Source organism: Thalassophryne amazonica, chromosome 2, assembly GCF_902500255.1.
Source record: "Thalassophryne amazonica chromosome 2, fThaAma1.1, whole genome shotgun sequence".
Taxonomy (NCBI): Eukaryota; Metazoa; Chordata; class Actinopteri; order Batrachoidiformes; family Batrachoididae; genus Thalassophryne; species Thalassophryne amazonica.
Window position 1 is genome coordinate 69,004,082 of NC_047104.1, and position 27,940 is coordinate 69,032,021.

At 41.1% G+C, this 27,940-nt stretch overlaps 1 protein-coding gene across 1 annotated transcript in view; it reads left to right on the forward strand.

Moving 5' to 3' along the window:
* Window positions 1-27,940, forward strand: part of nfatc3a (nuclear factor of activated T cells 3a) — a 256,776-nt gene that overhangs the window by 194,845 nt on the left and 33,991 nt on the right. The window contains exons 5-9 of the mRNA XM_034187268.1: window positions 1,416-1,588; window positions 4,585-4,725; window positions 22,900-22,955; window positions 23,395-23,521; window positions 26,822-27,901. Of these exons, the coding sequence (XP_034043159.1) occupies window positions 1,416-1,588; window positions 4,585-4,725; window positions 22,900-22,955; window positions 23,395-23,521; window positions 26,822-27,901 (1,577 nt within the window). The remainder of the gene's footprint in view (window positions 1-1,415; window positions 1,589-4,584; window positions 4,726-22,899; window positions 22,956-23,394; window positions 23,522-26,821; window positions 27,902-27,940) is intronic.

The following is a 27,940-nucleotide window of genomic DNA, read 5'->3' on the forward strand; positions in this document are numbered from 1 at the left end:
CCTACTACAAGCCCAGCTGAAATTAAGTAGCTTTTTTAACAATATGCAGAAGCATAAAGATCTTTTGTGTAAAGTGCAATACTGCTTGGAGAAAATACAAAAAGATTTCCTTAAGTAATAATTATATTGTTTGGTGCCTCAACATAATTTATATGTGGTATTTATACCTCTCCACACAGATGGGGAAATTTATTTTTGTTTGACTCTTTAAACATGGACCTTTTATTGTATGAGCAATATGAATGTGAGAGCTGAGAGAAACTCTCAAAGCCACTCAGGGCTTTTACCATTTTTATTGCTCTATTCATATTCAGATTGATAGGCAGATTCACATTGGGATTCATAGTGTACATATTAATTGTTGGGGCTTGGACATAATAACACAGAACTTTCAATTCAGAGTATTTTGGTAATCAAATAGCACTTCAGTTTTCACCAGTATAAACAGCCATCCCTCACTGCTGAATCTGAAGTCTGAAGGAGTTGATTGTTCCAAAGATATGTTATTCAGCTTTACGACTTTCTGAAACAAGAACCAAACTGTGAAAATCGTCCGTGTTTGCCTGAATACTTCACTCCTCCCTGTTTTGTTATTTGTTTATTTTAATATTGAATCCATTATTGTTGACTCCATAATTTTGGAGAAAAATGATTGTATCTTTGGTTATTCCAGCTTCCCTACTTCTTAGGAAGTGCCATGCTTACCTTTGCTGACCTGCATCTTGCAGAGTTGTACATGTGTTTTTTTTTTTTATTTAAAGAATCTTGATGGCATGACATTTGCAACGTATCATGAATTGCCCAGGCAATGACACAAAGTTAACTCACGTTTTGGAGTAGTTACACACAGAGCAACACAAATGCTCCCAAGTGCAAATGATTCCAAATTAATAAATACTTGGTGTTATTTTTCATATTTAAAAATTACATTTTTTTTTAGCTTGGCAGGGGTTGTCATAGACCTGGCGGCCACCCAGGCCACTAGTATTATGGGAGAACCCCTTTTAATCAGCTGTGGTCCTCAGCTTTAAAATTTGTTGGGTTCAGATGGTTTATATTCAATTCCTCGACTAGTAATTCCCCTGCTGTTTGTACTTGATTTTTAAGCTACCAAAGCGTCACTATAGAGTGCTGCTTTGTATCTCTCTGCTTCTACTGGCGTAACAGTCAGTCAAACACAGACGCTCACATGCCCTTCACAGACTCACTGTGAAAATACATTTGTAAACTAGAGTAGATTTTTTTTTTTTTCTTTGCTTTAATAGTAAAAATATTTACACAACTTAAAAATTCACATGGACAAGAATTTTACTACTTTATTTTAAATGCATTTTACATTTAAATGTGATTCACAGATCATCATTCTCATTATTAGATTTTTTTTATTTTTATTTTTTTTGCCTTCTGTTTGGCAGTATTGACTGTGCTGGCATCCTTAAGCTGCGGAATTCAGACATTGAGCTGCGGAAGGGGGAGACGGATATCGGTAGAAAGAACACACGGGTCCGGGTGGTGTTCAGGGTGCACATCCCTCAACCCAATGGGAAGGTGCTGTCCCTGCAGGCTGCCTCAATTCCTGTGGAGTGCTGTGAGTGTGCACGTTCCCACACACCCACCAAAAAGCACAAATTTACACCTCTACTTGTTGATAAACACTTACTTAGGGCCCGGTCCCACTGAGGAGAGGATTAATTGCACATGAATTGAGTATACAAATTACGGGCATTCGTTGTCATCCGCAACAAAAATGGCCACAAATGACAAATGTCCCAGTGTGAATTACGTGTATATTAATAATATATAGCGAATATATGATGAACAATCACAGGTGTGTATAACGCATGTATTGAGGAAATTGATCCGACGCATTGCGATTATCATGGCAGTATAACGGGTGTATTATGAATGCATCGCACACATGTTGCGCGTGCACGGCATCTGCATTGCGGTCATAAACGAAGCGCACTCAGGCTGTCGGCATCACTATTCACACCAACAATACAGCCTCTGGAGCATTTGCTGGACTTGGACAAGTTGATTGGAGTAAACAATCAGTGAACAGGGCGAGTGGTGACGTCAGCGGAAGGCATCAGAGCGCAGCTCGTCTGAACGATTATAATAAGAAGTTAAATCTGTTATAAACATAGGAATAAATACTGCACACAAGAAGGAAAAAACACGCAACTGTTTTATCAACCCTTGACAATGTAAACAAGTCAAATAATTACCTTTTTAGAAGGCTCAAAATGCGTTCTGCAGCTTGTTAGACGTTCGCGCGCGCGTGAATGGCCCAGCTGCAGAATCCTGTGATTCAGGAGGTGATTACAGCTGTTTTCAACAGCCAATTTGCAGAATAAAATGATTAATCTGCCACTAAATAATAGTTTTATATAGGCAGCATCCAGCGCAAAGCGGGTGGCAGCTGGTAGAACAAAGAACGGCGTCCAGCTGTGAACACAGTGCATCTGATTTGCATCCACTGCAAATCAGATGCAAAGCAGACGTAATAAAAACGCTCTATTCGTTTCCAATCTGTATGCAGTCGCTACAACTTATTTTAGTTTGTGATGTGGACATGATGGGCACGCAAAATATCTGTTTTACACACTGTCCCAGTCCGCTTCCAAGCCACAAATCCCTGTCAGTTGCACATATCAGCAGATGGCGGCGAATATACAGCGCATAGATTGAGTATGTTTGTGTATGTATTGAGTATGTATGGAGTATGTAAGGCGGCTGTCATCTGCATCCAAAATTTTGTGCAGCTCAAAAATCCTGGAAAGGGAAAAACGTGCCTCTGCAGATAATTGCGGACGTGTGCAGGTGTCGGCCAACTCATGCAAGCATGTTTCACGCATATTGCAGATGTTAAGCGAATATGAGCCAATTTTGTGCGCAATCCATACGCAAATCCTCCTAAACGCCAGTGGGACCGGGATCTTACAGAGGATGTAAATGTATTCTAATCTTTGTTCTCATTGAACAACACTTAAGTTAAGCAAGTCTGGTAAATGCTAAAAATGTAAATGCAGTCATTCTGCCTCTACAGTTGTAGCATAGTTGTTTCCTACATGCTGTACGTGTGCTGGAACATGTTTACACATGTACGAGATTGCAGGAAACATATATAATTCAATCCAAACAATATTCCTACAATGTATTAACTCTGCAAAGCATTTATTATTCTTTTTTTGTTTGTTTGTTCAGATCACACTTTTGGTATTGTTGTATTGGACTGCATATTATTCTAAGGTGTTCCTATTATTTTGTGAACTGGCAATAAATAAAGGCTCTAAAGCAGTGTTTTTCAACCTTTTTTGAGTCGCGGCACCCTTTTTATATTTACAAAATCCTGCGGCACACCACCAACTAAAATAATATTATAATGCTATTACCTCTGGTTTTGCGCAAAACCCAATTATCGCAATAGAAAATCGATACAGAAAACATCGCATTTCGAAAATCCTCAAGCATTTTGCGCTCTGATCTCAAGTAGGGCTGTCACGATTAGAAATTTCTGGAGACGATTAATTGTCAGACAAATAATTGCGATTGAAGAATATATTGTCAATTTTTTTTCTTTTTTCCCCTTCTTTATATTCTACTATTGTAGTATAATTACACAACTCTGGAAGAACGTTTGGCTTCTGTGAGTGGAGAAACTGGGAATGGTGCAACATTTTTATTTTTATCTTCATTTTACATACAGTCCCAACTTTTTCTGATTTGTGGTTGTTTCTGTTGCATTTCTGAAATCGTTTCTCCTCATCAGTCACGTTTTGTGCTTAAACACTACATTAAGCTCAAGACTGAACAAATAAATACCTTTGGAAAAAAACAGCTGTTAAAGTTCAGAGTTCTCACCTGCTTTTTGTGATCTGTGCGTCTGAACATTATTTTTTTTTTTTGTATCTCAGTTCATTCATATATTCTCATTTTTTAAATATGTTTTTAAAGATATTTGACCGTTTATTTCATCTCATGATCTCATAAATTCAGCATACGACGCGCACATGGTGTGAACAGGATGGTAACGGCAGAATCACACCTTTAGAGAAAGTTCAGAGAGAAGTAAAAGCACGTTTTCGTTTTGTTAACATGTTCACTCCATTTAAAATCCTCTCTCTGCTCCGCGCTCGCTGCGCACTGAACGTGTCGCGCCTGCATTCAGGAATCTCCCTCACCCACCCCCTCCCCTCCCTGACCCACCCCCTCCCTCGCAGTCTGCAGCCTGTTAACTCCGCGCGCGTGCACACACAGGCACAGACACACACACCGACAGCTCCGCATTTTAGACGGCTTTTGAAGGAGACGGCACTGTTTTAATCGGCCGTCAGCCTCCTTGTTATTGTCCCACCTTAAGACGAGAGCGAGGCTGCAGCACAATGACGTCAGATTCTGAGTCATTTTATGCTTTGTGGATAAAATAAATAATTCACGGTAATCGCGAATATGAAAAATAATCGCGAATATGAAAAATACCCACGGCACCCCGGTTGAGAATCACTGCTCTAAAGAACAGAATGCATTTTAAACAAACATTGCAAATGATCATTCTCTTCTCTCCTCAACCGCTACTTCCAGCTCAGCGCTCGGCTCAAGAGCTGCCCCAGGTTGAGAAATCAAGCCTAACCAGCTGTCTCGTCAACGGGGGAGAAGAGATGGTCATCACAGGTTCCAACTTCTTCCCAGAATCCAAGGTCATCTTCTTGGAGAAAGGTCCCGGTAAGAGTTGTGCCCACAGCTGACCTTAAGATGAAACTGCATCGGCAGAAATAACTTATGCCAATTAAATATTACATCTGATTGAAGACAGCGTGCACCAGTGCCTTAACAATAGTATGAAAAGACACATTTGACATGCTGACAGGTTAACGTACGACATTAAATATTATCGTTAATAGTTGATATAACACCTAAATAGAGCCTTGTCATTTGATTAGTGGTTTGTATGTCCCGTGATATTGATCATTTGCCCCATTTGCAATTTTGTTCCATTTACCCTGCAATTTTGGTTCCATATGTTTTGCACCATTGCACACCGCGACCACCTTAACGTAAAAACAGGACATATTGCGTTTGCATATATGCAGCAGTCAAGCACTGACGGACCGCATGCTCACACTAGCATTTTCGCAACCTTTGACACAGAGACAGCACTTAGTATAAAAACAAACATGGCGGGGTTTGTTTCGGTGACAGACAGTGATTTGAGTGAACTTATTGATGGTGCTCATTCTTCTAACACAAAAAAACAAATCCAGTATGCCATCTGAAGGCATTGGCAGATTTCACTAGGACGTCTCTAGCTGAAGTAGAAGCACTGTCAGATGAAGAGCTCAACAAATTTCTGTCGTGATTTTTCGCTGGACTGAGGAAAGCAGACGGTAGTCTGTACAAGAAGACATTGCATGGCATCAGGTATGAACTACATCATCATTTTAAGACCATGAGAGACGTTGACGTTACCAAAGCTGATATGTTTCATCGTAGTCACAAGGCATCCAAAGCAATGATGTGTAAATTGAAGGAGAAAGGACCAGTGAAGCACACCAAAATATAAGTCCCTTTTCTCTTGTTTATAAATTAATAAAATATAAAATGACAAGGATCTATTTTAGGTGTTATATAAAATAAATAATGTTTTTCCTGCACCTTTTTGAATGGAACATTTCATCTTTCACCTCATGAAATAGGGGTGCCGGGAAAAAAAAAAAAAAAAAATCGATTCACGTCTGAATCGCAATTCCTATTTATTACGATTCTGAATTGATCCAAAATGTCCAAGAATTGATTTTTAAAAAGCATTTTTTTAAACATTTTCTTGCTTACTCGCTGCGTGTACTGTTTGTCAGGCAGCGGCTTCCATACTACAGCGTCCCCGCGAGGGGAGGGTCCGGCGTAAAGTTCAGTGGCTGCAGCTTAGCATGGTGGAGGAAGAGCTAATTTAGCTAGCACCGTCTTTGCTGAAGGCAAATGTTTGAGCGCATTTTGGATTTTATTATATGCTGCGTAAGAAGCAGCTTCACATGACTTATGCAGTGTGCAAAATCTGCAAAATGAAAGTCAAGTACTTTGGAAACACTTCAAATCCGCAAACCCACATGCGATGCCATGACCCAGAGCTAAAAGGAGCGGAGCAGACTACTGCCGACTGCCGACTACTGACCAGCGCCTTCGCTAAACTGCCAGCCAACTCTGAACGAGCAAAGCAGATAAGTAAATTTACATCTAGAATCACTTGATTAACCTTGTAAAGCTGCATTTTCTTAAACATAAACATTTTTAAGTAATACGAGGTCTGTTAGAAAAGTATCTGACCTTTTTACTTTTTTCAAAAACCTGATGGATTTGAATCACGTGTGCTTGCATGAGCCAACCTTGAACCTTCGTGTGCATGCGTGAATTTTTTCACGCCTGTCGATTGCGTCATTTCCTGGTAAGCAGCCTTTGTGTGAGGTGTGTGTCGTGCACTCGGCGTTTTTTCATTCCAAGGAAAAAGACGGAACAACTGGAACAGAGCGACTGCATCAAATTTTGCCAGAAACTAGGCGACAGCCAGGTGGAAACCATTCGGATTATTCAGACGGCTTTCGGTGATGATCCTATGGGCATCACACAGATTAAGGAGCGGTACAACCGGTTTAAAGACAGCTGCACAGCGGTGGAGAGCAAGCCACGCTCCGGTCGGCCATCAACATGCTGAAATGACCAGATTATTTCCAAAGTGGTGTGGTGATGTGGGACCATCGTGTGACTATCCAAAAAATTGCTGAAGATGTTAGATGTAGCTGTTGACTTACCTCACCTCTTCTATCCTTCACAGAGTCAGTTTGTCGTGTCCACCTGGGGGGTGTTTGGCGGTGAGTTTGAGTCCAGAAGCGCCGGGCTTCGATCCCTTTGGGCGCTGGAGAGCGCGCCGTCCTTCACTCCGCCAGACAAGCCATATCTTATGTTGTACACAATTATTGCACAGAAAGGGAAATAAATGTTTTGTTTTTGGAACCGCTTTCTGGTTATTTAGCACTGGGTTCAGTCAGACGCAGGTCCGCTCCTCAACCCGCGTCAGCACATAACAGTAGTTCCCGGCCATTCTAAAATGGACCCAGCGGCAGAAGCGGTTCCGTTTGCCGAAAGAGTCCAAGAACACTTGGAGAAAATATGGGAGCAATTACAGCATCTCGCAAAACAAATTAAACAAACAGATGCCCGCGTTACGGAGCTTGCAGTGCAAGCCGTTCCGCTTCCTGCTGCTCCAGCTGCGGCACCATCGATACCGGTGCAGATAACTCCGTCACCCAGAGATTTGGCTTCCGAACCCATTATTTGTCATCCGGAGCCTTATGCGGGAAACGTTGAAGCCTGTGCTCCGTTTTTGATGCAATGTTCTCTGGTTTTTGCTCAGCGACCGGCTTCCTTCTCTTTTGACGGTAGCCGTGTCTCATATGTGACAAATTTGCTCCGAGGTGACGCCTTAGCTTGGGTCACTGCGTTATGGAGTAATAACTCTCCATTGTTAGGATCCTTTAAGGACTTCTCCCGGGAGTTCTGATTGGTTTTTGACCATCCGGTGAAAACAAATACCGTTGCCCAACGGTTGCTGAATCTCAGGCAGGGGATGCGGAGTGCGGCGGATTATTCCGTGGATTTCCGAATTTTTTCTGCTCAGTCCGGTTGGAATGCCGCAGCTTTAAGAGGAGTGTTTGTGGATGGTTTGAACGATTCATTAAAAGACGAGCTAGCAGTCCATGACGAACCAAACGATTTAGACGAGCTAATATCTTTGGTTATTCGTCTAGATGATCGGATAAAGGAGCGTGGACGCGAGAGAGGGCGGACATCAGAGCGGGTCTTTTCGTCTCGGGGCTTTCCCCGACACAGATCTGGGCTGCCTCTTCTTCGCCCCACTGTGACTCCTCCGACGGGACCTCTGGCTCCTCTTGCAGATGAGCCCATGCAGCTCGGACGAGCTGAAGCCGCCATATTGCCCCGTCACATAAGCGTCTAGAAAAATAGTGATGACGTATCTCCAAGTGTTCTGGGACAGGCACAATAATGGACAAAAAAACCAAGACATAATTAGTTATTTGGGCTGTTTTTGTTTTTTTGTAAGGGGTTATAAATTGTTTGGGTGTTTAGAGGCGGTTCTGGTGGAGTGAACGACTGGCGGTTCGGAGCTCGGCTGGACTCAGCCAATCGTTGGTTTTTATCATTTGAACTTAGGTATTTTCTGTTTGGGATTGGGTCGTTTTGTTGTTTTTATTTCCCTGCTTCCCTAACCCCAACCTCACTTGCCCTAAGACTGTTCGTCTTGTGGGTTGTGGGGTGGTGCAGGTTGGTCACGCTGAGTGTTTCTCAGAAGACCTCTGCACCTAGGGGGGGTTGTCAGGGGCGTTTTTTGGGTTTGGTTAGGGCCCGGTTCCACTCCAGCCTCGGTGGGCCTTTGACCGTTCGTCATTGGTGTTACCGGGGTGTGGTGCAGCGGGAACATACCTCAGTCGGAGGGGTGGGCCGATCTGTTGCCGTTCGCCATTTCGGTAGTTCCGCCCCTCCTGATAGGCTGGTGGTATGGTCGGGTAGGGGCACCGGACGTATTTCCGGTTTTCCGCTGCGCTTCGGGGTTGGGACCGGGTTGGTTGTTATTTTTCTTTGTGACTTTGTGTTTGTATTGTGTTGTTGGGGCTGTGTTGGGTTTTTGCATTTGGGAGTTTTTCTTTTCTTCCCGGGGTTGGATGGGACGGTCCCCTGGGGAGGTTTTGGGTGGGTTTTGTGTTTTTTTTTTTGTATGTTGGGTTGTATGTGGGACTTTTTTGGGGTTTTGTTGATGCCAGCCGGCCTTCCAGCCGCGGTGCCCTGTCCTGCTGTTTGCTGTGGACCTTGGGAGCGTTACGCTGTCTGCTTGCTGTCATGGACCCCGGAGGGAGGTGCTGTTCTCGGGCCTGGTCTGTTCGGTCACCGGGAGGCTTCCCGTTGATGGGGGGGTACTGTTGTGTGTTGCGGGGTTTGGCTGGATGTTTTTGTGTTGTTTTCTTTTCTTTGCTCTCCAGGTGGTATGCAATCTGGTTTTTGTCTGTGGAGAAGGTGCTGGCAGAAGAATCCTTCACCCTCATCAACATTATTGGCTGCACTTGTGGAGGATGTCCACGTGCATGCCTAATGACTCGCAGCACCTGTGGATGATGCTCACGTGCAGACTTAAGGACTTTCAGCTGAAGCAGATAATTAGATGGCGTTCTGCATTTAAGCCATGAGTGGTTCAAGCAGAATTGCCAGGAACTCGACCTTGTGACGCTCGTTTGTGAGACGCTGAGGACCGCGCCTGGGTTTGACACATCGTGCCTGTGAAGGAGGACGGGTGAGGGACACATGCTGTCAGCACACATCAGAGGTGATTGATTGTCTGAATAAGTGTTAATAGTAATTTGGTATTTTGTTACGCAGTATATTTGAACATTGATGAGAATTGTGCAGCTCGCTTCTCACGGCCGTGGCGTGCGGACTGATGATCCTCCACCTGTTGTGAGAAGCTGCTCATTTACATAAAGCTTAAATTCAGACCTGAATGTGTTGCTGATAGTGTGTGCCATTGAAGGATATTAGTTGTAGCTGTTGACTTACCTCACCTCTTCTATCCTTCACAGAGTCAGTTTGTCGTGTCTACCTGGGGGGTGTTTGGCGGTGAAGCGCCGGGCTTCGAACCCTTTGGGCGCTGGAGAGCGCGCCGTCCTTCACTCCACCAGACAGGCCATATCTTATGTTGTACACAATTATTGCACAGAAAGGGAAATAAATGTTTTGTTTTTGGAACCGCTTTCTGGTTATTTAGCACTGGGTTCAGTCAGACGCAGGTCCGCTCCTCAACCCGCGTCGGCACATAACAGAAGAGGTGGACATCAGCACTTTTTCGGCACATTCCACTGTGACAGAACATTTGGCCATGAAAAGAGTTGCAGCGAAATTCATGCCGATGGCTTCGGAGCAAAAGCGCCTTCGTGTTGAAGCCTCACAGGACATGTTGTGACATACTCACCTCTTCCGCAGTTTCTCGGATAATCACACGACGGTCCCGCATCACCACACCGTTCACTTTGGAAATGATCTGGTCATTTCAGCATGTTGATGGCTGCCCGGAGCGCGGCTCGCTCTCCACGGTTGTGCGGACGTTTTTAAACCGGTTGTACCGCTACTTAATCTGTGTGAGGCCCATAGGATCGTCACCGAAAGCCGTCTGAATAATCCGAATGGTTTCCACCTGGCTGTCGCCCAGTTTCTGGCAAAATCTGATGCAGTCACGCTGCTCCAGTTGTTCCGCCATTTTCCTTGCAATGAAAATCCGACGAGAGAGTACACCCATCCTCACACAAAGGCTGCTTACCAGCAAATTATGCAATTGACAGGCGTAAAAAAATTCACGCATGCGCACGAAGGTTCAAGGTTTGCTCATGCAAGCACACGTGATTCAAATCCATCAGGTTTTTGAAAAAAAAGGTCAGATACTTTTCTAACAGACCTCGTATAACAATTTCTCAGAGCTCTTTAAATCGAAAATCGATTCTGAATCGAATCATCACCCCAAGAATCGGAATCAAATTGAATCGTGAGTTGTACGGTTCACATCCCTATCATGAAATATTCTTTCCATTGCACGAATGAAAAAACATTCATTATTTATGTAATATCTATTTCACAGATAGCTAGGCTGATGTAATTAAGCCATAAATCTTTTGTGTTCTTCACGTTTCTTCATAAGGCACCTGTGGTTGAGGGCCTTTCCTCTTTTGTTTTTTTTTTGTTTGTTTGTTTTTTTGATACACTGTACTCAAAACATGTAACAATCAGTATTCTGAGGAGGGGAAGCTTTAAATGAATGCCATAGTTTTAAGAGCCAGTCTTCACCTGCCCTTTGTGGAGTTAAGCAACAGGGTCATGTTCACACATGGTAGCAAGCAGACTTTTTTGTTTTGTTTTGCTTTGTTTCTAAGAGCCATTCTTTTAAAAGTTTCTTAGTGTGAAAAAAGTGTCTCAGATGAATGCCGTTTTTTCCTTTGAGGTATAGTAGGTGAAATGTTGTGAAGGAACGTAGCACAGAAACTGCACACTGATGGTCTTTGTCACACACCAACAAGTGTAAACCCACAGAGAGGTGCATCGTGGGTAGGAGCGGAAAGCTGGGCCCCATGGTACGTGAAGGCAGTGGACTGTGGAAGAAGACAGAAAGAATATCAAAGTAGAGGGAAGATGAAGTTGATTTTAGTTTGTTTAAATGATCCCCCTCATCAGGCCTAATCCTTCTGCTTCAGTGCAGAAAGCCACTGATTACAGTAAGTACAGCAGTGGAAGAAAGAAAAGGACGACAAGCAGTGACACATATTTTTCCATCATCTTTCAAAATTCAAAGACAACAGTGGATCCGTGAAAAACTGCACAGATGGGCCAGTTGTAGCTGATACAAAAAGAATCAAGGATTTTGCTTCATTCAAAAATGGAAACACCAGAAGTTGTTTATGTTACTTTCCTTTTTAAAGCAGATAAATCCATGTTTTCTATATCTTTGTTGGAATTTATATTTTGATTGCTTTGACTGACTTTGGTTTGGGACCACGTGATTTCAGTATTTAAACCTCTCAGAAAGATAGAAAGTCTAACCAGAAGCCCCCCAAGCATGATCAGGCGATAAATTCTTCTGTCGAATAGATAATGTGCCGAAAGCTCATGCAATGAATTCAGCTTGCAATCTATTTACAGACTGTAGAACTACATGAAGTTAGGTCAAATTACATAGTTTGAGGAAACACTTTGTGTATAACGCATAGGATTTGACGCTGTATAAATAAATAGAATCGAATCATCTTGTCACATGTATGTGGGGCTGATTTGCTTTTTGTGGCCTTGACTGAAGTTTTTATCATCGGATGCCCTTCTTGCTAATTCTTCTCTAATTTTTATCAGGCTTGGACTAACAGCAAATTGTGGTTAAGTGTGTTCCTCTAAGGCACTTACTCATACAAGAATAGTTATGAATTGTACCAGTGACCTTTCAGTTTGTAGTTAACCTGCACAATCACCTGAGTCACCAAATGATCCTTTTTACACAGTTCTATTTAAGTTTGACAGAATTATTTTTATTATTATTATTATTATTTTTTTTTACTTAGTTGGTAGCATGGTGGACACAAGCGGTAAGTGCGATTGTTTCCAGAGCAGAAGGTTTCTGGTTCAAGATCACCTGTGTCCACTCTCCATGTACTGAAATGTGGAGTTGCATCAAGAAGTGTATCCAGCATAAAACGTGCGCCAAATAAACATACTGATCCGATCTTCTGTGGTCACCCCAAATGGCAACAGCATAGTCTAACTGCACTCAGGGTATCTCATAACTTGACATAATCTTGGTTCAAAGTAAGGTGCAGTGTGTAAAAGGGGTGTATTGAGTCACTTTATTCACAGTTATGGGCATTTTTTTTCACAGTCTCATGAATTGCAGCAATTGAATTGTCATTCATCATTACCTTTAAGAGGTATGCTGGAACCTGGCACTTTTCTGTTTAGTTGGTGGATTCAAGATCTGGTCAAAAAGTGTCAAAGTGTGAGTGGATCATTTACAGGAGCAGCCACCAAAGCTCTCTGAGGTGAAGTCCTATAATGAAATTTTGTATTTTTACATTAGTTATTTTCTGAAGTATGTTGCATCTGTCAAAAAAATGCATCATGAAGAGGAACAAATATACAACCCCAATTCCAATGAAGTTGGGACATTGTGTAAAATGTAAATAAAAACAGAATACAGTGATTTGCAAATCCTCTTCAACCTATATTCAATTGAATACACCACAATGACAAGATATTTAATGTTCAGACTGATAAAATTTATTGTTTTTGTGCAAATATTTGCTCATTTTGAAATGGATGCCTGCAACACATTTCAAAAAAGCTGGGACAGTGGTATGTTTACCACTGTGTTACATCACCTTTCCTTCTAACAACACTCAATAAGTGTTTTGGAACTGAGGACACTAATTGTTTAAGCTTTGTAGGTGGAATTCTTTCCCATTCTTGCTTGATGTACTACTTCAGTTGTTCAACAGTCTGGGGTCTCCGTTGTCATATTTTGCGCTTCATAATGCACTTGTAGATGTAGCGATGAACTGAGTTAACTGACAATGGTTTTCTGAAGTGTTCCTGAGCTAACACGGTAAGATCCTTTACACAATGATGTTGGTTTTTAATGCAGTGCCACCTGAGAGATCGAAGGTCACAGGCATTCAATGTTGGTTTTCAGCCTTGCCGCTTACGTGTAGAAAGTTCTCCAGATTCTCTGAATCTTCTGATTATATTATGCACTGTAGATGATGGGATCCCTAAATTCCAATTGAACGTTGAGAAACATTGTTCTTAAACTGTTGGACTATTTTTTCACACAGTTGTTCACAAAGTGGTGATCCTCGCCCCATCTTTACTTGTAAACAGCTGAGCCTTTTTAGGATGCTCCTTTTATACCCAATTACGACACTCACCTGTTTCCAATTAATCTGTTCACCTGTGGAATGTTCCAAACAGGTGTTCGAGCATTCATCAACTTTCCTAGTCTTTTGTTGCCCCTGTCCCAGCTTTTTTGAAATGTGTTGCAGGCATCCATTTCAAAATGAGCAAATATTTGCACAAAAACAACCAGTGTTGCCACAGTTACTTTGAAAAAGTAATCTAATTACTGATTACTGATTACTCCTTGAAAAAGTAACTTAGTTACTTTACTGATTACTCAATTGTAAAAGTAACTAAGTTAGATTACTAGTTACTTTTTTAGTTAACATGACAATGATACCTGTTTTGCCAAAACTCACTTTATAGTCACCCTTTCTTGACTTCAATGAAAATAAATACTTGTTTTATAAAAAGTAAAATAAAGACCTCTTTCTTGACCTCATATTTAACTGTTGACAGCACTGTAACAGTAAAACTTGCAATTTCAAACCTACATTGTTTATAAATGTAACTATTAAATTCTAACATTTTTCTAACATTTAAATTCTCTCTAAACATTCTACTTGTCGAAATTATTATTATTTTAAGCAATATTAGTAGTTGTAGTAAAAAACGGCTTCAAAACTGGACCTTTAATCTAGGGCTGTTGTGGGGGGGGGGCACATCCCTCCCCCATGCCCCCATCCCATCTGGATTCACCCCTGCTTTGGCGTTTGAGCACAAAGAATGGATAACATTTATTTATGCAGAAAACAGGACCATATTTACAGGTAAGAAAGTTTTATTGCGTTTTCACATCATGTGGTCCTCAGAAAGAGAGTTTAGGTGCATTTGAGTGGAAAATAGTGTTAGTTGTTGACGCGTCGCCAAGGATCAGCTGTTTTTAACGAGACGATACGGAGCAGCTCAGCTCAGAATTCTAAATAAAGGAGGAAAAAAGTATAAAAATGTCTTCGTAAAGCTCAGTGCAGGTGTGCTGATCACCGCCCTTTAAGAGGTGAGGACGAGTGGAGCAGCTGCAAAAAACCGCGGATGAAAAGCTCACAGCTCGCTTAAAGTGGGACGTTCAGTCGAACCCCGACCCCCTGCCCACGGACCAAGTTTAATGCTGCTATCGACCCACAATGAAAAATAATCGTAACGCACAGTGACATGGAGAAGTAACTTTAATCTGATTACTGACTTGGAAAGATTAACACATTAGATTACTCGTTACTAAAAGAAGTGGTCAGCTTAGAGTAACGCGGCATCACTGAAAACAACAACAAAAAATCTATTAGTTTGAACATTAAATATCTTGTCTTTGTGGTGTATTCAATTGAATATAGATTGAAGAGGATTTACAAATCATTGTATTCTGTTTTTATTTATATTTCAAAATAATGTCCCAACTTCATTGGAACTGGGGTTGTATATGTCACAGCAGAGTATAAGTCGCATTTATTTTTAAAAACGTGCTACTGCTTCATGCAAAAACAAGCAAAAATTAGTTTAACTGGTGCAGTATTTATTTACAACACAAACACCACTTTAGTGATCAGAATCTAACAAGGTAATTAAGCACAAAACGCAAGTAAACAGCTTCTTGTATACACTGAACAGACCGTCATATGTGAGGTAAACCTACAGTGTAATGAAATGTTAGAAAACTCAGTACATTATTTATTTATAATGCTAACACTGCCTTAGCCAGTAGATGCTAATGATTGTAACAAGCACAAGATGCAAGTAAACTGCTTCTTTAGGCCACCGAATAGACTATATACATGAGGTAATGTTTAAAAGCTCTTTTGTAAAGCATTTCTAGAAGATAATAGACTTTGCTTTGCTGACTTGCCATTGCTGTTTTTGTTGTCTCACACAGTCCAAACAAGCGCTATGCCAAGCAGTGTAAAAGTTATATCCCCTCTTTTTAGTCCAGAATGTGGCCTTACAACTGGAGAGCATTTTTTCTTAAATTTACTTGTTCTGTAAGATAAAACACTTCTTTTTATTCTGCTCTATAGTGTGAATCACAGTACCTCCTTCAGTATACAGGAGCAGCTTGTGACATATGTAAACACTGCCATCATATCATGGCAGTGTTTACATATGGTAATGGCCACAGATGATAATGCAGTATTTTTTCATATATAAATCACTTCGGTATGTAAATTGTAGGACCTCCCACGCTAGTAAAACAAAAACAAAAAAACATGACATCCTCCGGAAAATTCTGTATGTATTTTTATTTCATTTTTAAACATTTGTTTTCTATTTAGTTTTGTTGTAGCTTAATGTGCTAATTAATGCGCATCCCAGCGTGTACAAGCACAATGCAAGTGGCTTTTGAACCCATCTATATAAGGTTTATCTGAATGTTCATGCTTGACTTTAGACTAGGTTTTTGGTGTTCTATGGTGCAGCTGCTTTTTGATGCCTCACTGTAGCAGTGCACCATCAATGCTTCTGATCACACCTCATTTTAAGACCAACACGCACAGAGAGCAAAACTACTCTTGGTCTGTACGATAGGACCCTAAATGTCAGAGACATTAACCTCTCATTTTGGAGATTCATTAAATGTTATTTGTATTCTTTCTTCCTTTTGAGAAGAATTTGTATAAATGGAGCCAGCTTTAACACCAGCTGCATTGAATAGTAACTAACACAAGTACAATTATATGTAATTATATAACAGCTGAGTGGATCCTTGTCATTTGATTGGTGCTTTGTATGTCATGTAACATGGATTATTCATCCCATTTGTGTTGGGTTGCATTTACCTTGCAAATTTGGTTGCATACGTTTTGTACCATTGCACGCTGTGACCACCGCACACGCTCACACTGGTGGAGGTGGTGTTTAGTTAAACATGGCAGAGTTTGTTTTGCTGACAGATGAGGATTTGAATGAGCTATTTGAGGGTGCTAATTCTTCTAACACAAAAAAACAACCACTAAACCATAAGCCGTCTGGAGGCATGAAGAGCTGTTAGGATGAAGATGATGGAGTTAGGATGTAAAGCTGGACAAATTTCCGATGCAGTTTTTCACTGGAGTGAGAAAAGTGCAGACAACAATCTGTATACAAAGTCAGTGCATGACATCACGTACTACATAGTCAAAATTGGGTTTTTTTGCAAGTTGACAGAACAATTTTGGATTCCTATTTAAAGATTGTGTTGGGTTGATGTCAAAGCACCAGTAACAAACACCAAAATGTACATTTGTATGTCCCTTTTATGTTGTTTATAAATTAGTAAAATATCAAATGACAAGGATCCATTTTCACCGCTATATAAAACAAATAATGAATGTGTTTTCATTCTTTCAATGGCATTAATATTTTATGAGGTGAAAAATGGAACGTTCCATCTTTCACCTCATAAAATATTCATACCATTGAACTCAGAAACATTATTTGTGTAATATTAAACACAGTTCTTTTGTCTAATCGTTCACCACACTGGACATGTTCTGCTTTTCTTCCGATTGGTGTGATCAGGGTATCCGGGTGATGGGAGCCATTGTCTTAGCACTAACTGGCACTTGTGCACTAGTGCATGCGGGGCCCTCGCTGCTGCTTGTTGAGAGTGTCAACAACGTGCACTTTTATAATTCACTGGTGTCAGCTGCAAAGTGTTCAAGGTCATTTACTCATTGAAAATAATTACTCTGATTATACAGTCTAAGCTTTTGTTAGACGTAGGGAGAAGCTGTGTGGTGTTGTTATTCCTTAAAGTACTGGTGGATTACTGAACGCCAGTTATCTTCGTGCTCAGAACAGGTACGTCAAGTGCATGACGCGACAGTGCAGCATAGACTCAGGAGAGACATGAATAGTCTGAATGAAACAGGGCTTAAGGTTAAGCACTGACTGTGTATAGAGTCTATATATTGGCTTGTCTGCTCAGCAGACATGTTACAGATGTCTGACAGTACAATCTGGGGGGAATCCTCAAAGTTTTTACGAAGAGGCCGTGCAGGTGCACAGAGTATATGGAGTAAACTGCACCACAACTGCCTCACGGCTGAAGTGCACCATTTCAGAAAACGTTGTCATCAAATGGGATTTTAGTCTTGTTAGAGTTGTGATGGCTTTGATTTTTTTTTTTTCTTTCTTCAACCACGTTACAGATCTGTTAGTGTTTTCACTTCAGCTGCTTTAATTCAAGCAGCTGCCTCAAAGATGTCTGGCCAAATAATTAGATCCCTTGTAGGAAAACTGGAAGGGATGTTTTCATGCTAAAGAACCTGGCAGTGTCTGAAGGCATTTTAATATGAATAATATTATTCCACTGCTCTGTCCCTATAATTTTAACCAGGCAAGACAAACAGCAGGCTGTTTGGACATCTGATTACAATTTAATAGCTGTTAAGATTTTCTCCATGAGGTTTTTGGGCCTTGAAATGGCACTATTTTGATGTCTCTTGGTTCTTTTTGCACAAATTGAAATTGAGTGCTTTCTGAAGTCTCTGTGAACTGACATCATTATTATAAGCAAATAGACAGACCTATTCTTATTGTTTTATTTCTGTCATAAAGGTTTTCCCCAGGGTTTGGAAAAGCTTCGACATGTACCCTTTAAAATGCAGTGAGTGAGTAGACAGGTACAGTCAGGTCTATAATTCCGTGGACAGTGGTGCAATTTTTATACCAGAATGGAGTTTAAATGAAATAATCCAGATGATGTAGTGTTGACTGTCATCTTTAATTAAAGGGGTTCATAACACATTGCACAAACCATTTAAGGATTACAGCCATTTCATGCATGCTCCATTTTCAGAGGCCATAAGTAATTGGACAATCTAAATCTATAAAAAGGATCATTGTACGGTGCATACAAAAAGTACTTGCAGCACTTTTGCCACACTTTATTATGTTACAGTGTTATTACAAAATGGAGTAAATTTTTTTTTCCCCTCAAAATTCGACTCACAACTCATAATGACAGCATAAAAAAAGTTTTCTTTAGTGCAAATTCCTTTAAAAAATAAAAACTAAGAAATCACACGTACGTAAGTATTCACACCCTTTGCTTAATACTTTGTTGATGCACTTTTGGCAGCAATTACAGCCTCAAGTCTTCTTGAATATGATGCCACATACTTGGTGCACCTATCTTTGGGCAGTTTTGTCATTCCTCTTTGCAGCATCCTTCAAGCTCCATCAGGTTGGATGGGAAATGTCGGTGCACAGACATTTTCAAATCTCTCCAGAGATGTTCAGTAAGATTCAGGTCTCGGCTCTGGCAGGACCACTCAAGGACATACACAGAGTTGTACTGAAGCCACTCCTTTGATATCTTGGCTGTGTGCTTAGGGTCACTGTCCTGCTGAAAGATGAACCATCGCTCCAGTCTGAGGTCAAGAGTGCTCTGGAGCAAGTTTTCACCCAGGATGTCTCTGTACATTGCTGCATTCATCTTTCCCTCAATCCTGACTAGTCTCCCAGTTCCTGCATCTGAAAAACATCTCCACAGCATGATGCTGCCACCATGCTTCACTGTAGGAATGGCGCCAGGTTTCCTCCAAACATGATGCCTGGCATTCATGAAAAACAGTTCAACCTTTGTCTCATCAGACCAGAGAATTTTGTTTCTCATGGTCTGCGAGTTCTTCAGGTGCCTTTTGGCAAACTCCAGCAGACATGGGGCCAAATACAAAAGTATTTGTATTTGAAAATACTTAAATACATTTTTCAGAGTATTTGTATTTTCTGATTTTGAATTAAAAGTATTTGTATTTCAGATACATCGCTGATCCCAAGTATTTCCAAATACTTTTACAAATACTTTTTCAAATACTTTTCAAACTTGGGAATCTCTGTGACACTGTGTTGAGACACACCAGATATGACATTTTATTGTTTTGTGATATGGTGGATACAAAAGGATGCAATATTGATGGAAACAGAATATATATTGTGATAGTTTGATTATTGCCTGTGGTATTATAATAGTGAATTTGTGATAAAACATTCAATCCTTTACTTATCAATAGTATTTGGTCATGCTATTTTCACAATAAATTGTCACCAGTTTATCAGTTTTTGTGTTGATTTGTTGTTTATAGTTCATAGAATGTATTTGTATTTGAAATACTCAAAATATAAAGTATTTGTATTTGAAAAAGTACAAAGTATTTGTATTTGGAATTCGAAAATCAAAAGTATTTGTATTTGTATTTAAATACGATGCAAAGTATTTGACCCCGTGTCTGAACTCCAGGTGAGCTGCCATGTGCCTTTTACTAAGGAGTGGCTTCCGTCTGGTCACTCTACCATACAGGCCTGATTTGTGGATTGCTGCATAGATGGTTGTCCTTCTGGAAGGTTCTCCTCTCTCCATAGAGGAATGCTGGAGCTCTGACAGAGTGACCATCGGGTTCTTGGTCACCTCCCTGACTAAGGCCTGTTGCTCTGTTGCTCAGTTTAGACGGGCGACCAGCTGTAGGAAGAGCCCTGGTGGATCTGAACCTCTTCCATTTACAGATGATTGAGGCCACTGGGCTCATTGGGACCTTCAAAGCAGCAGAAATGTTTCTTTATCCTTCCCCAGATTTGTGCCTCCAGACAATCCTGTCTCTGAGGTCTAAAGATGGTTCCTTTGGCTTCATACTTGGTTTGTGCTTTGACATGCACTGTCAACTGTTGGGCCTTGTATGTAGATAGGTGGGTGTCTTTCCAAATCATGTCCAATCAACTAAATTTATCCCTGGTGGACTCCAGTTAAGCTGTAGAAACATCTCAAGAATGGTCAGTGGAAACAGGATGCACCTGAGCTCAATTTTTAGCTTTATGGCAAAGGTTGTGAATACTTACGTGCATGCAATTTCTTCCTTTCATCTGCAGTCATCGTTTATTTGTCTGTCTGGCTGTTTGTCTGTTTGCAGGAATACATCAGAACTACTGCACAGATTTTGATGAAATTTTCACCAAAGATAGATATTAGGCCATGGAAGACCATCACGATGTAAAACCAAGATCAGGAAGATAATATTTTGTTTCAGCTTGTAAATTAAATATTAGATTGCAATATCTTGATCAGTTGGACCATTCTGGATCAGTATGCAATTAATACATTTTGTTGTGGAATCCAGATCCAGGTAAAGCCCGAGTCACCATGTGAATCACGTATCTTTTTTTCTTTTTTCTTTTTTTTTTCTTTTTTTTTTTTGAGTCCTTGTCAACCCTTGACAGATGTTAGAAATCTTCGATAGCTCTTGTTTTTAATAAATTTCCAAAAATCTCAAAAAACTTTTTCATATTGTCATTTTGGGGTATTGAGTGTATAATTTTGAGGGGAAAAAATGAATTTCTTTAATTTTAGAATAAGGCTGTAACAATGTAGAAAAAGTGAAGTCCAGTAAATACTTTCTGGATGCACAGTAAATACAAATAATCACTTGTACAGACAGTTGTCTTTCCACAAGTCAGTCGATAGATACAATGAACATTTCCAAGTCACTGAATATGTCTTGTTGGACTTCTTTTATGTCAGTCAATAAAAAATACTGTGTGACAGCATTTCCCAATCCTGGTTCTTGAGACCCAGTGTATGGCACATTTTCCGTTTGTCCCTGAACTTATCAGAGCAGATCAGCTCAGTCAGGTGTGTTCAGCGAATCAACAACTGACTGGGTTGATCTCCTCGTATTAGTTCAGGGACAAATGGAAAATGTGCAATATTTTAGACCAGGATTCTGAAACACTGCTCGATGGTAACTGTTTTGAGTAGTCAGTTTTCATAAACTGAGTAACTGTGCAAGTAGGGATCAAGCCTAGTTTAGATTCCCCTACAGTATGTGTTTTCTGGTAATTGATTGATTAAATTTCACATCTTCTTTTATAACAAAATCTTTCTTTATGCTACTCCACCATGAAGCTGTAACTGGGACGCAACAGACATCCACAATATTTTTTAAAAAGTACCTGTATCAGGAAAAACACTTGCACATTTGTTGCTCTAGTCTAGATCAATTGAAAAAAGAACTTTGTTTTTCTTATGTAATATCCCATAGACGTGTCTGCCACGGATGGTTGGTAGATACCAAATTCATAATGGATTAAGAAGAGATGTGATTGCTAGTGAGATTGCAGACTGTTTCTGCACAGAAATGTACTAATTCAGGTAAGTAAATTGTTGCTTGCTAATTGTTTCACAGAGGTTAACTTGTAAAACTCGTATAACACAGGCATGCAACCCAGGGGAAAGGATTTTGTGTGAATTTAGCCACAAAAAAAAAAGAACGAACGAGGCAGATGGGTGGATAGGTGCACACAGTCACCAGGGTCTACCAGAGAGAGACTGTCTCTATAAAGAAATTGACTAAACCTGAGACTTAGACAGTTATTTTCTGATTGTTTAGTAGCAATTACATGTTAAAACCCAAAAAAAGTAAAATAAAGGAAAGGATTTTGTATGAGGGTGATTCTTTAACTACGGGCACTATTGGCCTTGTAAATGTAATTTCCACCACACCATTGCCTTACAATATAAAGCGCCTTGGGGCAACTGTTTGTTGTGATTTGGCACTATATACATGTGCTCTGATGTCACTGTTTATCTCCATAGAAACTACCCAAACAATCTTTCATACAAACTGTTTAGGGACATTACAGTGTTGCGGTGGAAATTACGGCAATAGTGTGGGACAACTACATTTTGTTTAAAAAAAATCACAACAGTTGTATGACATTGAATACCCCAATTATGTTTTGATTATTTTACTGATATTTTATTCAGAGATATTTTAAAACATTAGAAAAAATGTTTCTTTACCATTCATTTTTATCATTGAAGATAAAAAGTCTGGGTGTGGGACAAGCATAAAACGGCAATATTTGCATATAATGATGCTGAAAAAAGGTGAAAAAGTCATCATAGACTACTAGAACAAATTTCTTAACACACTTTCATTGTAAAGATAACTATAAAAGTGTGAAATTTCCCCTTTTTTCTGTTTTTCATACAATATGATCAAAGGACATAAGTGCCCGTAGTCTAAGAATCACCCATGAATGTAGCCAACGCAGATACTTCTTCCTTATATCGCTGGTCTCAACATACGTTTGGTTTTGAAGTTACATGTAGCTTTAATCGAGCTTGTTTATCAGTTTCTTTCATTTCCAAAACTTTGTACTAGTGGCCATCAAGACCACCACTGCTTGTGAATATTTCTTTTATTTTTAAGGGTGAGTTTTGTAAAAAAATAAATAAATATTTTGTTTCTTTTTGTATTTCTCCACAACTGATATTATGTGAGGATTCAATGAATCTTGTTACAGTACGGCGTATTCTTTTTGCTTCTGATCTTTCAGCGTCAACCAAAGCATGATCCCATTTCAAGTCTCATATATGATTGGTCAAATGTGGTATTTCATATTTTAAAGGTATTTTGCTGTTCACACTAACAAAAATGGTTCCTTTTTTAGATGGACGACCACATTGGGAAGTTGAGGCAAAAGTCATTCGAGAGAAAACTCAAGGAGTAAGTAGTCATTTGTTAGATGTTAAGGTTCTTATTATGTTCTTGATTAATTGGTGTCTTGTTTGGTCTGTAAAACAAAATGGTGAAACATGTCAATCCAAGAAGTTGTCCTCAGATGTCTCGTTTTTTTTGTTTGTTTGTTTGTTTGTTTTTGTTTTTTCAGCTGGCTAGTCAGTTTATTGTCAGACAGGAGCAAATAAAACTAGTAAAGAATCTAGTAAATGTTCACATTTAAGAAGCTGAAGTCAGAGAATTTGAAAAAAAAATACCCTTAAAAGCAATTATCATTTAACAAAATAATTGACAATTAATGAGCGAAGAATCGTTGTAGCTTAAGTCTTGAATATTTGCACATGTAAGTGTGTTGTAAATGGGTTTTGTCTTACATTATAATGACTTGTATGCCGTTGGCATTAATAGTTTATTTGCTTGTCTTTAGTCGTGCATCGTGGTGGAGGTCCCTCCTTACCACAGTAAGACTGTGGGCTCAGCGGCACAGGTGCAGTTTTATGTCTGCAATGGCAAGCGGAAAAGGAGCCAATCACAACGCTTCACCTACCTGTCAGGTCAGATGGCCATTCTTAATATTTTACGTTGATCTCAGGGCATGCAGATGTGAATTTCTTCAGTTCTCTGTTGCCTTACAACAGCACCATTTTAGCAATATTTTCATCAAAGACTAAGACAAATTTACTCAAGCTTTTTTTCTAACATTAAAGGCTTCACAGAGTATTACAACAGACTGTTACAGGAAGTAAATGTTTTTGCTGAAGTTATTCTCCCTACCATCACATCTGTATGTTTGACTGACAGCACAGACGCTTATACTGTAACAAGCCCTTTGTGCAGCTCACTTCTCTGCGGGAATTTGCTAACCCCATTTCTTTTTGCCTCTCTCCAGAGAAGGCATAGCTGTGGTTTAGAGGGAGTTCTTGCACTAACAATAACATTAACACCTGCCAACTGTTTATTCTGTAAAGCCTGCTGAAACTCACCAGCCAACGTTTTTTCTGCCATCGACTTCATTTGCATGGGCCTTTATTACTTTATTTAGCTTAGGTTGTAAATTCATTTTTTTCAGCAATGAGCTAACATTTTAATATTTAAAGTCAATATTTAAAGTCAGATTCTTGCTGCTTTAATATTGTTATTGTTTATGTCGCTTGAGGACAGTCAAACTGAAAACACAGTTGATGGAATATAATGACATGTAAGCATTTTGTACAACATATCCAAACCCTGCATTTTACCACAACTATGTGCATGCACGTGTTTGCCTGTCCACCCACCTAACCATTCTTTATGCAAGCACGCCTACGGTACTCGACACAAGCAGTTCCTGTTTTCCCCGTTGACAGATGAAAGTAGCCAATCTGTGGAGAGAATATTAACCCTGCAGTGTTGGTCAGGCTGCATCACTGACAGCTCTGCTGTCACCACATCACCTGCGTTATTTTGGAAAATAAATATATTGTGGGTACAACACAAAAAGTACCTAAACTTCGCAGTCTCCAGTCAGTCAGTTATCAGGTACAGAGGTGTAACAGATCACAAAACTCACAGATGGGATCAGCTGATTGTTTTTAGTCATAATTGGATCATTTTTTGCCCTGCTCCTGAATGAAACAATAAACAAGGGATGTTTAATTATGTTTGTGAGTACTGGCAATTTTTGGGGGTGGACATACAACGGACTCTGAACTTTAAGTTCTGATGTTACGAACCCTGACAAGGCAGCAGTGCGAACCGCAGTCAGTCTATTTCAGATGATCAGCGTGGATCCTTTTTCTCTTAAAAGGCTTTATTTAACTCTGTTTGCCGCGTTGGAAAGCTGTAGCTTTTGGTGCTACATTGATTAGCTCTTACACGACTTATGCGCATGCTGTAGTCTTGCAGCACCACACACAGGCTTGGTATATGTACTATATTAAAAGGAGCTTCGAGGCACAAAATTTGCCTCGAACATTTTTTGTAATCACATTATTCAAGTTACTTGACTAATCGTTTCAGCCCTAGAAGCCACAGACAGCAATTACAGCCTCAAGTCTTCTTGAATATGATGCCACAAGCTTGGCGCACCTATCTATGGGCAGTTTTGCCCATTCCTCTTTGCAGCACCTCTCAAGCTCCATCAGGTTGGATGGGGAGCGTCGGTGCACAGCCATTTTCAGAACTCTCCAGAGATATTCAGTCATTAAACATCTCTGGAGAGAATCTCAGGTCTAGGCTTTGGATGGGCCACTCAAGGACATTCACAGAGTTGTCCTAAAGCCTCTCCGTTGATATCTTGGCTGTGTGCTTAGGGTCATTGTCCTGCTGAAAGATAAAGCATCGCCCCAAACTGAGGTCGAGCGCTCTAGAGCAGGTTTTCATCCAGGATGTCTCTGTACTTTGCTGCATACATCTTTCCTTCAATCCTGACTAGTCTCCCAGTTGGTGGCAGCATCCCAGCATGATGCTGCCACCAACATGCTTCACTGTCGGGATGGTGCCTGGTTCTTCCAAGCATGACGTCTGGCATTCACACAAAGAGTTCAGTTCATGTCTCATCAGACCAGAGAATTTTGTTTTTCATGGTCTGAGAGTCCTTCAGGTGCCTTTTGACAAAGTCCAGGTAGGCTGCCATTTGCCTTTTACTATGGAGTGGCTTCTGTCTGGCCACTCTACCATACAGGCCTGATTGGTCGATTGCTACAGAGATAGTTGTCCTTCTGGAAGGTTGTCCTCTCTCCACAGAGGAATGCTGGAACTCTGACAGCTTGACCATCAGGTTCTTGGTCACCTCCCTGACTAAGGCCCTTCTCCCTCGATCACTCAGTTTAGACGGGCAGCCAGCTCTAGGAAGAATCCTGGTGGATCAAAAAGTCTTCCATTTACAGATGATGGAGAACACTGTGCTTATTGGGACCTTCAAAGCAGCAGAAATGTTTCTGTACCCTTCCCCTTGAGACAATCCTGTCTTAGAGGTCGACAGACAATTCCTTTGACTTCATGCTTGGCTTGTGCTCTGACATGCACTGTCAATAGATGTGTGTCTTTCCAAATCATGTCCAATCTATTGAATTTATCCCAGGTGGACTACAGCTAAGTTGTAGAAACACCTCAAGGATGATCAGTGGAAACAGGATGCACTTGAGCTCCATTTTGAGCTTCATGGCAAAGGCTGTGAATACTTATGTACATGTGATTTCTTAGTTTTTTTATTATTCATAAATAAAAATCTAAAAAAAAAAAAAAACTTTTTTTCACATTGTCATTGTGGAATATTGTGTGTAGAACTTTGGGGAACAAATGGGGTGAGTGGAGGCCACGATCAGTGAACTCATTTGTTCTCTTGGTCTGATCTGGGCTGCGAGGCATTCAGCCCCTCTTCCCACACAGCTTTTCACATGATGGCACCCAGAATGACAACATATGCTCTCCCACTGATGCAGAGCAAGATAAAAATAAAACTCGCTGTCACAAGGCACCAGATTGTGAAATAGGTTACTGATTGGTGCAGTGATGCTCTAAGCTGTCACATTAAAGGGAATGGTCCCATTTAATATCAAAATGTCATTTGGTTTTTCAGAAGCTTTTTTATTTTTCTTGAATATTCCATGTTTTATGGCCTAGTTTTTTAGTTAGTTTGTTTGTTTTTTAGGCTGCATTCAAATGTGCTTCAGCTTTTAACCACAAGTTGTGAGAATTTGTGTTAAAACCTGAAATTGCTACTAAGTTGGTTTAGCCAGCAGAATTTAGCAGCTAAAACGTCAGCAAAAATGTGACATTCTCAATGTTGCAATGCAGTGACTTGACAACTTCAGAGATCATGTTACCGTTTGTTGTTTTTTTATTTCTTTCTTCTGTGATTATGTCCCCCCCAGTCGTGGTAAAACAGGAGCACAGAGATGATTTGGACCTTCCTGCGGTACCGTCCATGTCCCTGACACACTCTGCCGGTCTGGTGCACACGCAGCTGCCTTCTCCTGAGCAGGGCCACCCAGCGGACAGCCTTCTGTCTAGCTCTCCTCATGCACTGGCCACGGGATCTGGACCTGGCTTGCTACCCCTGCACGCCCCTGGCCCTGCCCTGGGCTCCCCATCTTTCCAGCACCTGCCTCATCTCCAGGGTTGCAGTTTGCACCACCCCCCTGCAGACTGCCACATGACGTTCCACCCGAGCACTGCTTCTGCTCCTCCTCTTCCTGCTCCTTCTCAGCCCTGCTACCAGCCAATGCAGCACAGCCATAGCCTACATTTTAATGGCCAGCCCAGCCTTCCTCCTCAGGGCTATGATAGGATGTCCTTTCAGCAGAGCCCCACTGCACCATCACATCCAATGGGCATGGGGATGATGTACCCAACCTCACCCTGCTCTTCCCCCACTGCTCCCTCCTCTTCAACCACCAATCCCAGTACTGGGTCTTCCCAGAGCCAACAGCCCCTGCTCGCTCCCTCATCCCCACACCTCCATACGCTTGGAGGCTACCACTGCCCCCCTAACCCCACTCAGGTGCCTGCACCTGTTTGCCACGTCCTTGTGGGGCCGCACTCTTCCCAAATGCAGAGGGCAATGGCATACCACCCAGTAAGTCAGAGGTCAGCTTCCTGCCCCACACCCTCCAGTGCCCCTCCTCCTCGGATGATCTCTTCTCCCCACTCTGGACCCTCTTCCCCTCAGCTTCACTCACTGCCCTACCAGTCTCCCACATCATCGTCCCCCACCTCTGGTGGCAGTCCTCTGGGACCCCTGCAACAGCAGCATTCAGGGCAACCGTCTCCGCAGGCTACGAGCCCCGTCATGACCAGCCTGTCCCCCGCAGCGGCTGGGCCTCTGGTTCACCCTCTGAGCCCTCAGGTACCCTTCTCTCCTGATGGAGAGAACCTAAACATCAAACAGGAGCCAGAGGACAGGGAACCCACTTTCCGCTCCATCGGCTTACAGGACATCACACTGGATGATGGTGAGAATTGTTTATATGTCTGAAAATACAGAATTGTAT